Here is a 15,636-nt window from a genome sequence, read left to right on the forward strand (position 1 = left end):
TTATGTATTTTCTCTGGCAGGTGGCAAGAATGTGGGGTGGCATTTTGACAAACTTTGTCTAAAATGCCTCCAATATGCACTGCACTTCCTCACCTCCTGTGTTACTTTCTCAAAAGTTTCCAATTAGTTCATAGTAAGACACAACCTTCCCTAATAAAACCTCAGTGACTATTCCTGATTAATCTGTGCTTTTCTAACTGTTAAGCCTACCTTTCAGTATTGAATATCATAATTTATGTTCTACCAAAGTCAGACTGACTGCCAACGAGTATTTGTTCTGTCCCTTGCACCCTTTTTGAATAATAGTACAACTTTATCCAGACACCAAATATCTGGCACCTTGCCCGCATTTAGTGAAGATTGGAAAATGATCCGCAGAGCATCTGCTGTTTCCTCCTGGCTCCTTCTTGAAGCCCAGGATACAATTCATCTAGGCCTTGTGATTTATCTACTTTGAAAAAATTCAGTTCCTCCAGTCATTAGTTCTTCCCACGAGTTCCTCCCATCTCATTATGCTTCTTTTATCCAATATTTCACTCTCCCCTCTTTAACTAGAATGTCTGCATTATCCATCTCCTTTGAGAAGTCAGAAACCAAATACAGATTAAGAACACTGCCTTCATCTACTCTTTCCACCCACATGTTACCATGTTCTTCTCTGTTAGTCCCACACTTTCCTTATTCATCCTCTTGCTCTTGATTTCCTGACAAAATGTCTTTGAATTATCCTTGAATTAACCAGCAATTTGTTTTGTTTTGTATCCTCTTTTTGCTTTCATGTCTTCATTTTACACTTCACCCCTGTACTTTCTATACCCCTTTAAGCTTCCTAAAGTATTGCTTTATATGAGACAGTCATAAACTCTATTTTACTGCTTTATCTTACCCTGTATCCTCCGCATAAGAAGGTGATTCCAGATTGGACAATATTGCTTTTTTCCTTTGTGGGTATATGCCTGAATTGTCCCTGCAGAATCTCACTTAAGTGTTTCCACTGATTTGCACTGACTTCAATGTATGTGGCTGTGACCGGTTCAATGTTTGTCAATCATCTCTCAACTTTGTAATATTTGTGTTCCCCCAATTTAGAACTTTTACACCTGTTCTATATTTCTATAAATGATGCTAAATTGAACTGTATTTGGATGGCTATCTCCATAATGTCCAGCTACTGTCACTTCATCCACCTGCCAAATTTCATTTCTTCAGATTAAATCTAGAATTGTACTTTCTTTCATTAGGCTTGTGATGTGCTGTCTTAAAATATTCTCTTGACTTAAATTTGAGAATTACATGCACTCTGTGCCTATCACAGTGGGGCAGCATGGTGGCTCAGTGGTGAGCACTGCTGCCTTACAGCACCAGGGACTTGGGTTCAATTCCTGCCTTGGGTGACTGTCTCTGTGGAGTTTGCACATTCTCCCCCTATCTGCGTGGTTTTCCTCCACGTGCTCTGGTTTCCTTCCACAGTGGAAAGATGTGCCGGTCAGGTGAATTGGCCATGCTAAATTGCCCATAGTGTTAGGCTCATTAGTCAGAGGGAAATGGGTCTGGGTGGGTTACTCTTCGGAGGGTCGGTGTGGACTTGTTGGGCCAAAGGGCCTGTTTCCATATTGTAGGCAATCTAATCTTTTATACCTGTTGATATTTAGGTAGTTGAAGTCCTGAACTATTATTGCCATTTTTTCTTTTTGTTGTGTCAGAAATTTGATGACATATTTGCTCCTCTAACTCTTTCCTTAGCTGCCCATTTTTGTTCCTGAGCTCAACCCATATGGTCTCATTTGAGTTTTTTTCCAGTTCACCATCCCTCCTCACAATTGTTATTGCTTCTGAAACCAATAATGCTATCTCCTCACCTTTTATATCCCCTTCCTGCCTGAAAAATCCATATTCAATGATGTTGCCTGTCTCTAAGCCAACATTCTGGAAAGCAACGATATAATGCTGCCATGTATCTATTTGTGCTCTCAGCTGATTGGCTGTATTTGCTAAACTCCTTGTGTTTATACATTTACCCTTTAATATGCATATTTCCCTATTCTTATATCCGTCCTCCATTTTGCCAGGTCAAGTGCCAAATTTTTGCCTCTTGTCCCCTGCTCTGAATTTACTCTCAGATTCCCAAACCCAGCACTGGGAAATCTCCTTGCAAGAATATTTATCCTGGTCCTGTTCAGGTGGAGATCATTGGCTTGTATAGCTCATGGGTCCCACTTTCCCCAGAATGCATTGTGATACCCCAGAAATCTGATGCTTGCCCTCTTCCACCAGCCATGTGTTCTGTCACTCAAATCTTCAACTTCAATACCCAATAGCACATGGGACTGGAAGCAATAGTGAGTTCCTGCTTCTGAACTCCGATCTTTCAGTTTCCTGTCTAGCTCCCTGAAATCTGATTTAAGGACTATATTCCCATTCCTATCTAAGTCATTTGTGCCAAAGTGGACCACGATCTTTGTCTGATCACCCTCCTCTAGAAGACTGTCACTCTGTAACATCCTTTATCCTGGCACCAGGGAAGCAACATCCCATCCTGGAGTTACGTCAATGCTTGTTTGATCCCCAACTATAGAAGTTACTATCATTATTATTCTTTTGAGCTTCTTTCTTCTCTCCCTGTATAAATGAAACACACATACGGTGTCATTCACTTGTCACCAGTAATATTCTGTTACAAAGTTGGGGCAGCATGGTGGCTCAGTGGTTAGCACTGCTGCCTCACAGCACCAGGGTCCCAGGTTCAATTCCAGCCTTGGGTGACTGTATGGCATTTGCACATTCTCCCCGTGTCTGTGTGGGATTCCTCCAGGTGCTCTGGTTTCCTCCCACAATCCAAAGATGTGCAGGTCAGGTGAATTGACCATGCTAAATTGCCTGTAGTGTTAGGTGCATCAGTCAGGGGTAAATGTAGGGGAATGGGTCTGGGTGGGTTGCTCGCTCTTTGGAGGGTTGGTGTGGACTTGTTGGGCCGAAGGGCCTGTTTCCACACTGTAAGGAATCTAATCTAAAGTTGAAAGAGTGTATGGTCACTTTAAGACAGAAAGTGTTGTTCTGAATTTAGGGTGCAGAGCAACTGGGAAACAGACTGTTCCAAACAGGATACATGCAACAATTGGCTGGTAAATAGTTACCTTAATTTTGGTAGCTGTTTTGACAACAATTCAAATTATGCCCAGAATACCAGAACCCAATTGAGTTTGAATTTATTCTATTGACAACACCAGACCAATGAGAGAGTATGACGTTCACGGTATAAAAACAAGGGCATTTTGAAAATTGGTCAGAGCAACTACCATCTGAAGAAATAAACATCTTTCTCACGAAAAGAAATCTCTCAGAAGTAAAAGCAATAAAAAAGTAAGAAGATGACGTAGGGAGAAGACAGGAGATTCAGAAGGCTAGAAGGAAGACAGCATAAGACACTGTGTGGACTTTGGGAGATTAAGTTGATTTAATGTTTAATAATTGTGTTATTGGAACAGCATTTTTATAGAATTGGGGTCAGATAATGATTAGTTAAGAAAAGGGGGCTCGGATTTGTTAATAGTTTTTGTTTAATGTTCATTGTTAGAGTTAGGAGAATAAATGGTTAGTTTTGTCTTTTAACAGTGAAAATCAGGGTTTTCTTTTACTCACCCACACTTTTAGCAGATCACAAGGCAAGGCGAGCTTTCCTGGGAATTTTAGTTTTAATTAACAGAGGGGTTCAACCTCCACATTGTAACAATTCTCCTGAGGAATTATCACGTACACCAGTATCCAAACTGGAATACCAATTTTCAAGTAAAATAGACTCAGGCAACCCTTGCAATACCTACATAGTACTCTTAGCCTGGCAGTCACCCATTTGCCTTTACGCTTCTAACCTCTGGTGCAGCCATCTCTGTCAATGTATTTTCCATGCAATTCTGAGGCTTGTATTTGAATGGCTTGACTTCATTTGCAGGTCAAGTTCCAAACCCAGAGCCCAAGCTGGTGTTGCTGGTTACACTTCTTGCAGGTGTGTTTGTCTAGCACACAATTTGTATCCATCACTTCACACATTCTGCTACTTGGCCAAATGAACCTGCCAACCCATAACTATTTATTACAATTAGAATAACAGGAGAATTTATACATGTTCACCAATCAGCTTCTTTGCATGTAGTGCATGCAGTAAGTGCCAGTTACAGGAGGGTGTAACCAGGACAAGAGGAAATGTGCAATTCCCCCGCCACACCCTCCTATCACATTCCCTCTAAAACTCTAATTCAGTACTCTGTTCAAACAATACAGGACTCATTGCAGACAAAGCAGGACTATGAACATTCTGGAAAAAGTTGACTTATGCTTTAAAAAACTGGTTTAAGCCAGCCACTAATTAATTAACTACAGTTTTATTCCAAGCTTGTATACCTGCAGCGGTGTTCCACAGGAATCGGTATTGGATCCACTTTTGTTCATCATTTATATAAATGATTTGGATGAGAATTTAGGAGACATGGTTAGTAAGTTTGCAGATGACATCAAAATTGGTGGTACAAGTGAAAAAAAAATCTAAGACTACAAAGAGATCTTGATCAATTGGGTCAACGGGTTGAGGAGTGGCAGTTGGAGGTTAATTTGGATAAATGCGAGGTATTGCATTTTGGTAAAATCAAACAAGGATAGGACTTATACAGTTAATTATAGGGCCCTGCGTAGTGTTGTAGAATAGCGAGACCTAGGGGTACAGGAATATAACTTTTTTAAAGTTTGGGTCACATGTAGACAGAGTGGTTAAGTTGGTGTTTAGCGCACTTGCCTTCATTGCTCAGACCTTTGAATATAGAAATTAGGATGTTGAGAATTGTTGAAGTTGTACAGGACATTGGTGAGGCCTTTTCTGGAGTACTGTAAGCAACTTTGGTTGTCCTGCTATGGGAAGGATATTATTTAATTGGAGACGGTCCAGAAAATATTTACCAGGATGTTGCCAGGAATGGGAGATTTGAATTATAAAGATAGGCTGGATAGGCTGGGACTTTTTTCACTGGTCAAAGGGTGACCTTTAACCCAGAAGGTCAAAGGGTGACTTTATAGAGGTTTATAAAAACAAGAGGGGCATGGATAAGATGAGAAGTAAGGATCTTTTCCCTGGGGTGAGGGATTTCAAAACTGAGAGGAATATTTTTAAGGTGAGAGGAGAGAGATTTAAAAAGAAGATGAGGGGCAACATTTTTACACAGATAGTGGTTCGGGTGTGGAATGAAGTGCCAGAGGAAGTGATGGATGCAGATACAGTAACAACATTTAAAAGGCATTTGGATAAGTATATAAATATGAAAGGTTTGAGGGATACGTGCCAAATGAAGACAAGTGGAATTAGCTTGGTTTGGAACATGGTTGGCGTGAACTAGTTGCACTAAAGAGTCTGTTTCCATGCTGTATAACTCTATGAAGGTGGTGTGTATAAAATAGTAAAATTGTAAATGGGGGAAAGCATTGTGTGGTCTCTTTAAAAGATGCTGGGTTTTTTTTCTGGTGCTTAGAGTTAAAATGGATGTCTGAACAGCAGCTTAAAGTGCCAGTGCACAGAGAGCACCCAAATTGAAACATTTTGTATTGAATGGTCAAGCAACATTTTTACCAAGACAACAAGTCTTTTTAAATTTAACCAATCAAGTTAAACCAAGCACTTAGCTACCAAGAACCCATTAAATTTAAATCTGGTGGTTTTGACAATATCACACCAATCCGATTGTAATAAATTAATAGGTTATCAAGGGTATAAAAGATGAAGGCACTTTGAAAATCAATGAGAGTCAACTGCCATCTGCCAAGAGAAAAAAACTTTCAGCTTTCAGAGAAAGCACCAGCTAATTGATAAAGGCACCGCAGCTCACTAAGCTAATATTCCAGACAGCAGAATTCACAGAGAAAACATTCCTGACAGAAGAACCGACACACGAATCCTATGAAGAAAAGTGTTCCTGATGCAAGAATTCAAATGAGGAGGCATTACTGAGAGAAGATCAATGGAGATGGCACAGAGCATTCCGGAATATGTATCCTAGCTGTAATTTTCAGAGACTAAATTCTAATTTTTATTTTTGGTTTATATAAGTGGGACTTGCATATATTGAAACAGCACACCATTCGAACCTTATTTTATTTGGGAATACTTAGCAGTTAGAGGGAAATTGATTTGTTAGTGATTTTGTTAATTTGTTCACTGTTGGAATTAGAATAAATAAATTGTTACTTATTGATCATAGAGTGAGGAAAATGATTCCATTTCATTTAATCACTCCTTTATTACAGGTTAAAGGGGGTGAGAGGTCGGTTATTTTAGTTTTCACACATTTTTTAGCAGTTTATGAGGCAATGTGAGCCTTTCTGGGTGTTTCTGTTTTAGTTATCAGAGGGAGGTCGATCTCCACTTCATAACTCTCTTAAGGCTCTCACACTCACCAGCTCACAGTACAGAGCTCTTTTTCCAAGGACAAGATATCCATGAGTCAGAAAGTGGCACTTGATAGCTCAGTAGGTGAATAAGTTGCCCAGATTCACACAGCTGGCAATATGCCAGAGAGCAGTAAGACATTGGTCACTCCATGATTCCTGCTGCTACTATATTGCCAAATCTCACACTAGCCCATGGCAAAGAACCAAGAAAATTCATTTCATAATCTTCTGGAGCATTCATCTTGTCAGGTTACTTTTAATTCTTATCTTTTAATTACATACTTCCAGGTTGCTGTAACCTTTTTATTGGCACAATTCATTGTTAAAACTAAAAGCCTCTTGAAAAAGATTTCATAAGAAAGACAATTAAAATGCACCTGGATTGTTTTGAGTTCAATGAGCATTAATAGTCTATTTTTTTCGACCATGACAATCTTGATATGTTATTAACATTAATTGACAAAAAAAATTGCTGGAAATGTACAGCAGATCTGTTTGCACCTTTAAAGTGAAAGTAGGTTAACAGGGGTAGCACCATGGAGGAAGAGGCAACACAAAGCCTTGGCCTTGTATTATTATATAAAATAAGTCACTGAATTTTACAAATTAACGTTAAATGTGCTAGCAAAACAGTGCTTTTTATGTTATGGCCATCCCCTGGCATAAGGGTAAGTTTAGGAAATGCTGCCTAAGACATTTGTTTGTTGGAAATTATACTGTAAATCTGAACCCATCTGATTTGATTCTAATGTTAAATAAGTAGCATTTGTGCTATTATTGGCTTAGCTGATAGGAAAACATAACAATTTTATAACAAATGTAGAATTTATTGGGCAGCACAGTGGCTCAAGGCAGCACAATGGCTCAGTGGTTAGCACTGCTGCTTCATAGCACCGGGGTCCCAGGTTCGATTTTAGCCTCGGGCGACTGTCTGTGTGGAGTTTGCACATTCTCCCTGCGGGTGTACTCTGGTTTCCTCCCACAGTCCAAAGATGTGCAGGTTAGGTGAATTGACCATGCTAAATTACCCCATAGTGTTAGGTCAATTAGTCAGAGGGAAATGGATCTGGGTGGGTTACTCTTTGGAGGGGCGGTGTGGACAGGTTGGGCCGAAGGGCCTGTTTCCACACTGTAGGGAATCTAATCAACATAAAACTGCAATTCATTTTACCAAAATGTTGAAGAAATGTTGGTAATATATGCAATGATGTGTAACTGGTGGATTTGGAGGTCTACTTTATGATATTGATCACAATGTGCTAGACATTGGTGTAAAAGCACCTTTTGCACACTCCTATGGTTTATCAGATTATTAATGAATATAAATCAAAAATAGATTGCAATATTCCAATACTTTTATGTTTTTAGAAGGATGTTCATGCTGAGAATGTGACTTTTAGACATATTTTTGAAAATGCAACTTGCAAGAGTCATATAATAATGAATGTGAAGTAATTGATATTAATTGATATTAACCAGATCGAAATACAAGAGGGCTTTTGTATTAACAAAATTAACACTCCTGTCAGTTGTGTCCTGATATTACAGATGTAAAAAGAATGGAAAATGAAAAAATAAATCTCTGCAGCATGAGAGAGAATGGAAATGACTGTAACTAAATATTGCAGATGTTAGTCTGTAACAGAAATAACCTGCCTCCTCTCCCTGTAAGGACCATCATCACGACTTTCTCAGTAAGTCTTTTCCTACTTCAGTTTCTTTTTATATTCTTGTATAGGATGCTGGTTTCATTGACAAGACTAATATTTACTATCTATTCCTAGGATCTCTCTGGAGAATAACAAATCAAGAGAACCAAATTTAAGCTAGCAAGAAAATCAACACACAAAATTGCACTTCATATAACTTTTACTCTAACAACTGAACCAAAATCAACGTCAATTAACAGGCAAGCTTTGATGAAGGGAAAGTATAAAATACACATTAAATAGCAGATACAAGAATGACAGATCTCATAGATTTACATTGTAGTCTACTGAGCGTATAATTTCAGTCACAATGCTCTTCAAAACCCTAAATTTTCTCAAGTAGAGTTCTAGCTCCTTTTCTTTGGGGATTTAGTTACTGGTCTTCATCCAACAGCAGCTCCCAATCAACTCAACTTCCACAAACACAGTCTTCACCACAATAGCATACTTTGCCAGAGCTTTCTCAGCTCTGTTCACAACAGTCTAGATGGTGCATAGGCTTGGTTATCCTTATCCACATGAACAAATTTGCCTACTTTATGGCCCAATGCTAGTTAGTTTCTTTAAAATAATTAAAGCAGTAGAAGACCTGTTAACCTTTCATTGGCAGAAGGAAAATTGTTTGAATGATAAAAGGACTCATGGATCATAATGATTTTATTGGACATAGCATGGATTTGTGAATGGGATATTGTGTATGATAAATCTGTTGGCGTTTATGAGGGTGTTGCTAATAAAATTCATAGCTGGAAGTCATGGATATTGTATAATTGGATTTTTGAAAGGCTTCTTATAAAGTTCCCCAAGAACACTGGTTAGCAAAATTAAAACACATGGATAGGAGGTAACGTAATGGCATGGATTAAGAATTGGCCAGCACACAGAAATCAGAGAGTAGGAATAAATGGGTCATTCTTGGATTGTCAGGCTGAGACTGGTGGGACACCATTTGAGCCCCAGCTATTCGCAGTGTGTATAAGTGCACAATATTTATAAATTATTTGCATATCAGGGCCAAGTGTAATATTTCCAAGTTCATGGATGACACAATGTTGTGTGGGAATATTTTCGGTGAGCAAAATGCATAATGGAACTTATTTTCCATTACTTCTGCTCCTATATTCAGCCTTCATTTTTGCTCCTTTCAACTGCCCAACTGGGAAATCTGAACTCAGATGGTTTTGTGTCTGTTATCCAGTTTAAACCAGTTTCTATTGCCCCAGAAACCTAAAGTTTCAGTCTTATTTTCACTGGAAACTGAGAGTTGAGTTTCCCTTTCAATTAGTATCTGACACCAAAAATATGAACTTTGAAGGCATCACATTATCCTTAATTTCCTACAGGAACCTGGTGGTGAACAGCTATCTTGAATTCAATTGCTTATCTTGCTGGATCATTTCAGAGGGGTGTTAAGAATTTTGTGCATCTGGAGTCACACATAAGTCAGAGTCATAAAAATGTGTACACTCAGTTCAGGGCCAATGTTAATTTTTCAGGTGCAGGATGTCATTGGCTGTATGCAGATGGCTAACAAGCTTCTCGTGGACCAACCAACGGCCTTCAAACAGCAAAAGGTGTTTCAATTCACTTAATGTTCAATTAACTCTGTAAAAGTGGGCTCACAAATTGTTGCACCAGTTGAGAAGCAGCTATGATGCTTACATGCTGCAACAGTCCAAGTTCCTGCAGCTTTTCTGGTCCACTCCAAAGACTTTGGGGGAGAAAACTGGTTATTGTACTGACAAACCAATGACTGGCTCATGCTTTTGAAGAACTCACACACAGATGCCGAGGAGGGGTGTAACATCTGCCATGGGATGAGTCAAGCAATCATTGGGCAGGCTATCAGGCTACTGAAGATCTTATTCCCTTGCAAGTCACACTTGTATTTTGCTGCTGGCCTGAGAAATGTAAGGACATGGTCGAGACACCCTCCTCTCACATTGATACAGCTGCATTGCACTTAGTAGCTGTGTAGCTGGCAACTTCAGAGGCACATCATTGGCTTGGTGCTTAGCATGTACCGCACTTGACTTTTCTGCGCCCACTAAGATTCAGTGGCTGAGGTGCTCACCCTCTTGTGATCTGAATTTTCCAGTCCGTTTCCATGTTCTCACTGGCATCAGTGGCCAAGAGGTTGGAAGTGGCATTCTGGTGACACGCTGGGATGGTCAGTGCTTCAGGCAGGCCTCCCTGTTAAGGGGTTGTCCTCCCACCCTTCCAGTGATGGCTTGCTACAAGTGACATTTAATAGATTTAGATTGAAAAAGGCTAAAGAGAAGTTGTCTTTATCTTGCTGTATATCTTAATTGTCTTCTGTCACAACTGCTTAATATGATTGATCTCTTTGTGTCCTTTTGCCTCAATTCATATGGATTCTGTATTCATTTTAATGTTAATTATAGTCATTTTTTTTTCACTGTTATATTATCTCCAGAACCAATTTTGCTTTCTTAATCCTTTGTAATTATGCTATATATTGCAGTATTTAACATATAATCTTGTTCTTTATTAAAGCCATTTCAGTTGTCTCTCATCTGTTATATCTGATATCTTGCTCATATCAAATCTTCCACTTTCTCCATTTTGATTGGATGATGTGTACATAGTTGTTCAGGCAATTCAACTTTTTTAAAAACTTATTCCTTCCACTTTCTTTTCACTTATTTTTTAAACAATCACTTTATACTTGCCCCCTTCTCTGCCATTTGTAACTTATCTTTCCAAACTTGGAATTCCCTAATTTTTATTGTTTGTTTTATGTCATGTAGAATTATTTAGAAGGGTCTGATTTTGTTGAGAACATAAAACACGTCAATCCCACTGACCACAATTAATGCACAAGTCTGCCAATAACATACAAGAAAAAAATAAATGTGAATTGCAAATCATTACCAGTTGCTTGCTGATTTGTTCTGCTCTGTCATTAATTTTGTAAAAATGATGTGTTGCATTTGATTTCTCCTCTATATGTGCACCATTCTCTTCTTAAATGGATTCACATTACATACTTCAATCTTTCCAAATAGCATGGAGTTCAATATTCTCACCCTTTTCTGTAAAATGCCTTCAAAATTATTTGTCAAACAATGTTTTGCCTAACATGATGTACCTTTACAAGTGGAAACGACTTCTCCAAGACCAGCCCATTCTCATCATCCACTTTCATTGAAATGAAAAAGTTATATTTGCACATTAAGTGCCAATTGAAAGTTAATTCTCTGCACATTTACACCCAAATCCTTCTTCACGTGTTCCTGCATTTAGATTTGTACCCTTTTTAAAAATTGTTTTTCCATGTTCTTCTGACCAAAGTCCAATACCTCACACTTATTTGTAATTAACCTCACCTGCCATCTATCTGCCTACTCCAACTTATCGCTGTACTGTTGGAGTTCCACACTGTTCTCAAAGTTTACCAATTTTAGTGTCATCTGCAAACTTTGAAATTCTCCCCTGCACACTAATTTCCAGATTATTCATTCGAATCACCAAAGGATCATAATACTGATTCCCGGGAAACTCCACAGCAAACCTTCCTCCAGCATCTTTTGCCTAGAATTCTACATCGATCGCACTTTGTGCACGTTATACTGAAGTGTTTTGTCCTCTGGCAGCGTACCTGGTGTGGAAATGTACTTGCGAAATATAAGATCTCTTTACAATTATACATGTTGAATTTATTTGAAAATCCTGTAATATTGAAATTTGTTCGTTTACGAATTTTTATGAATAAAGTATATTTTGTGAAAAAAAATTACACATTCACTTCGATGTAGCGTCACAAATGTAGATATATTCAGAAAATGTAACAAATGAAAACGGGATTTTTTTTGCAGTGATTTCAAGATATACTGCTGCACTATCGTACGTTGGAAATGAATACTTCTACGCTTATTAGTTTAGATTTTTGGCTACAGAACCAGAGGTTATGATTATTTTACAAGACTGAGCCGGTAATGAGAGCCACAAATTAATGGTCTTTCTCGGCATTACGAAATAATCTGTGGTTTTGATTTGCATACGCGCCTCCTCTTAACCAGTCGACCGGAATGCTGAGTCCTCAGAACCAGAGAGGAATATCAGAGGAAGGTAACTTTTGGAAACCATGAACAATTGACACACATCGTGAGAAATAGAGTATCTTCCCGCTGGAAACGAATCTGAAAATTGAGGCCAACCTGCATTGTCGGCGGCACACATGGAGTTCAGAGCTCAGTCCAGAATAAAGAGCAACTTTTATTCAACTTCATACTGTTTGGTAATATTAGCATCACAAGGTAGGTGCAATGTGTAGTTCCGCGAAAACGAATGTCGATCCGATTTGAAGTAACACAGACGATGTCTGGTTGTTAATATATTTTCAATGTATAAGTACAGTTTTAACATTCGCAACGTATAGACACTTTAATTCGGACTTATTTTCTTTTTAAAAGACAAATTTCGTTAGAAAGATAAGTAATGCATTTCTTTTTAATCCCCTCAGTGTTAGTTTCCTGGAGTGCGAACACCGTGAAAATGTCCATTGCGGAACTTTCAGAACAGTAAGTCCATTCGCTAGCATCAGAATAAGGCGAAGTGCCCGGGACAGGTATTGGGTGGGCGTTTCGATTAATCCATCATTATCATGTAAAAACACAACAAGGGGTCGTTGAAATAGAAAAGGGGCGATTATTTATTTATCCGAACGAGTCAAGCGAATGTGGTTGAAGTGCGGATATGAATGACAATTTCTGTAAGTGATTTCTATAAGTGCCTACTGTTCACTGTTTACTGTGGAGTAGCTCGGCTTTTATTCACATTCCTTTGCTGCAGTGCGCAGCACATTACCAGTGAAGGTGCAGTTTACCTGTGTAGAACAAACCTGTCCTTGTTCTCTTTCACTAGGAAAAGCAACCGTATAATACGGCAGAAACGAGATACCATTTCCCAGGGAGAGCAGGTAGGGATTGCTCTCGCTCTCATGTAACTGTTATGAGTTGTCTGAAATGTTGGTTCAGATGGAGTGCAGACACTGACTGGAAGTCGCAAGGACAATTATCTGGTTTGCAATTTTCCTCAACCGTTAGGCACCCTTATGTGTTTTCGTTAACATAAAGGCTTCAAATATTATTATTCTTTTTAAAACGGCAATGCGACATAGTCTAAATATAATGTTCTATTCTAAGATTAAAGGTAAATTTCTGTACACGTTCAAACGCTGGTACCTGTATGTGTGACACAATGATTCAATTCTCACAAGCCTATAATAAATAAAAGCAAGCTGAAAGGTATTCAGAAGTTTTATTGTCACTCCAGGAAAAGACTTGCTAACTGAAATAGTAAGAAAGTCTGATTTGGTTCAAAAAAGACTGGCAGCTGAACTTACTCGAACTCTACGTTTCCTTCTAATTAAATAACATTTCGAATGCATGAATAATAAAAGAAAGAGTTCCGACTGACCAATCAGCAAATTGTTATTTGGGAGTTAAGGATGTTTGAATAAAGTAACCTTCAGCACGTAACAGGAAGGTTAGTATCTGCTAACATGGAATATTGAGGGGAAGCATTTCAGGATTTTACATCTGTTTACTAACCCTTGTGCCACGCTCTTCCGGGAGATAATGTGCAGTGCCTGTCATCTGAAACAGACGATTTAATCTTCTTCAAAATGTGCGAGGTATCATATTTGAGGGTGTCAACAATGCCTTCCTGATCTTTAATTATTTTCAAATGATCAATTTTTGACTGTAATGTCTCCTTTGTACCTCTTTCCCCCCTCAAGTGGTCGCATACAGGTCATAAAACTTTATAGCTATTGTTGTGACTCTTGAATTTGAAGAAGGGATCCAAGTACTTACCAATTTATTCTAGAAATGTAAAAGTTTCCCCACTGTTAGCACCCCATCCATAAATCACTACCGCTAATATTATTTGCAATTGTCCACACTTAATAATAATTAAAGCAGCATGTCATGGCTCAGTAGTTAGCACTGCTGCCTCACAACACCAGGGACCCAGGTTCGATTCCTGCCTCAGGTGGCTGTCTGTGTGGAGTTTGCACATTCTCCCCATGTCTGCATGGGTTTCCTCCCACAGTCCAAAGATGTGCAGGTTAAGTGAATTGGCCATGCTAAATTGCACATAGTGTTAGATGCATTAGTCAGAGGGTAATAGGTGGGTTACTCTTCAAAGGGTTAGTGTGGATTTATTGGGCCGAAGGGCTCATTTCCACACTGTAGGGAATCTAAAGTAATCTTTAAGCTTGTGAACGATAATATGATAAACATAGCATTTTTTGCATTACTCTTGAAAATACACTAATTCATAACATTAGAGTGTAAACATTAAGAGTTTATTTTGGTGTGCTAAATAAGAAGCAAGTGAAATGACTCTTAGTCATGTAAAATTTACTTATTTTCTTTGTATTTGTTTAAACAATAGCAAAATCTTGAAACCACAAAGATGAATAATTGTTAAATAGCATATAACTAAGTTAATATTTGTCAAACTAGTAACTCCAGTCACATTACTATTGCAAAGACTAACAGACAAATCATGCTCTCAAAAATCTCTCTGCCAAATATGCTAATAGAAATGTTAATCCATTTTAAAGAAATTTGTTTTATTTTTTTAAAAATCTGATTGGTAAACAGCTGTTCAAATGCTCAAAATTTGCTACCACAGCTCATTAATAAGAAACATGTCAAATTGTAATATCTATATTACAGCTTTATATAATGCAATGTTATGAAGCAGCAGAAGGGCCAATTATAGATTTGGGGAATACATTTTTACAAGTGTGAAGTTAACTTATCGTTCACAAGCTTAAAGATTACTTTAGATTCCCTACAGTGTGGAAATGAGCCCTTCGGCCCAATAAGCCCAAAATTTACATCAGGCAACTAATTGAACATAAAGGCTTTAAATCAGTGAAATAGTTTTCCTCTTCAGCTTCCAGTAGTAAATGTAACTGGCTACAAAATAAGATATGAATATGCATACCTAGCTTCTGTTTCTACACAGAGACCAGCTCTCACTAAACAGTGTGACCTGAAACAGGCAGCACTTCGCAGGCCTGCTAGCTGTACCTTATACATTATTGAGAGACTGATTTGTCTAATGTGACCCTATAAAATTACAAAAGAAAATATTTCCCTTAATTTAGCTGCTAAGTTCACTCAATTGAAGCATTCGGGAAATACTCCACTTTTTAATGTACTTAATTGCCAGTGTGTTGCATTTAAGAAAACAATCGTGTAAAGATTGTTTCTTTGTGAAAGAAGAGATTCCAGAAGTGATAGATACACAAAAAGACAGTGGACAACATGGGGAGGAGATTTTGCTTTGGGCTGTTGGAAAATATGCAGAGGAGCTGACCTGTTTAAACTAAGAAAGATGCAGACTTAAATGGCAGATTAATGCACTGTTTTATTTCTTTACACACAGATGAGCTGAATTGACAATTCTGTATGTTAATGTGATCTTAGATAGTTAAAAATCACACAACACCAGGTTA

The 15,636-nt window shown here is 38.3% G+C and overlaps 1 protein-coding gene across 1 annotated transcript in view; it reads left to right on the top strand.

The window, feature by feature from the left end:
• The first annotated feature begins 12,656 nt into the window (after positions 1–12,656).
• The window catches only part of otog (otogelin), a 217,220-nt gene continuing 214,240 nt past the window's right edge, over positions 12,657–15,636 (top strand). Inside the window, exons 1-2 of the mRNA XM_043706414.1 lie at positions 12,657–12,682; positions 13,026–13,080. Coding sequence (XP_043562349.1) covers positions 12,657–12,682; positions 13,026–13,080 — 81 coding nt within the window. The remainder of the gene's footprint in view (positions 12,683–13,025; positions 13,081–15,636) is intronic.

This window comes from Chiloscyllium plagiosum, chromosome 16 (assembly GCF_004010195.1).
Source record: "Chiloscyllium plagiosum isolate BGI_BamShark_2017 chromosome 16, ASM401019v2, whole genome shotgun sequence".
Taxonomy (NCBI): Eukaryota; Metazoa; Chordata; class Chondrichthyes; order Orectolobiformes; family Hemiscylliidae; genus Chiloscyllium; species Chiloscyllium plagiosum.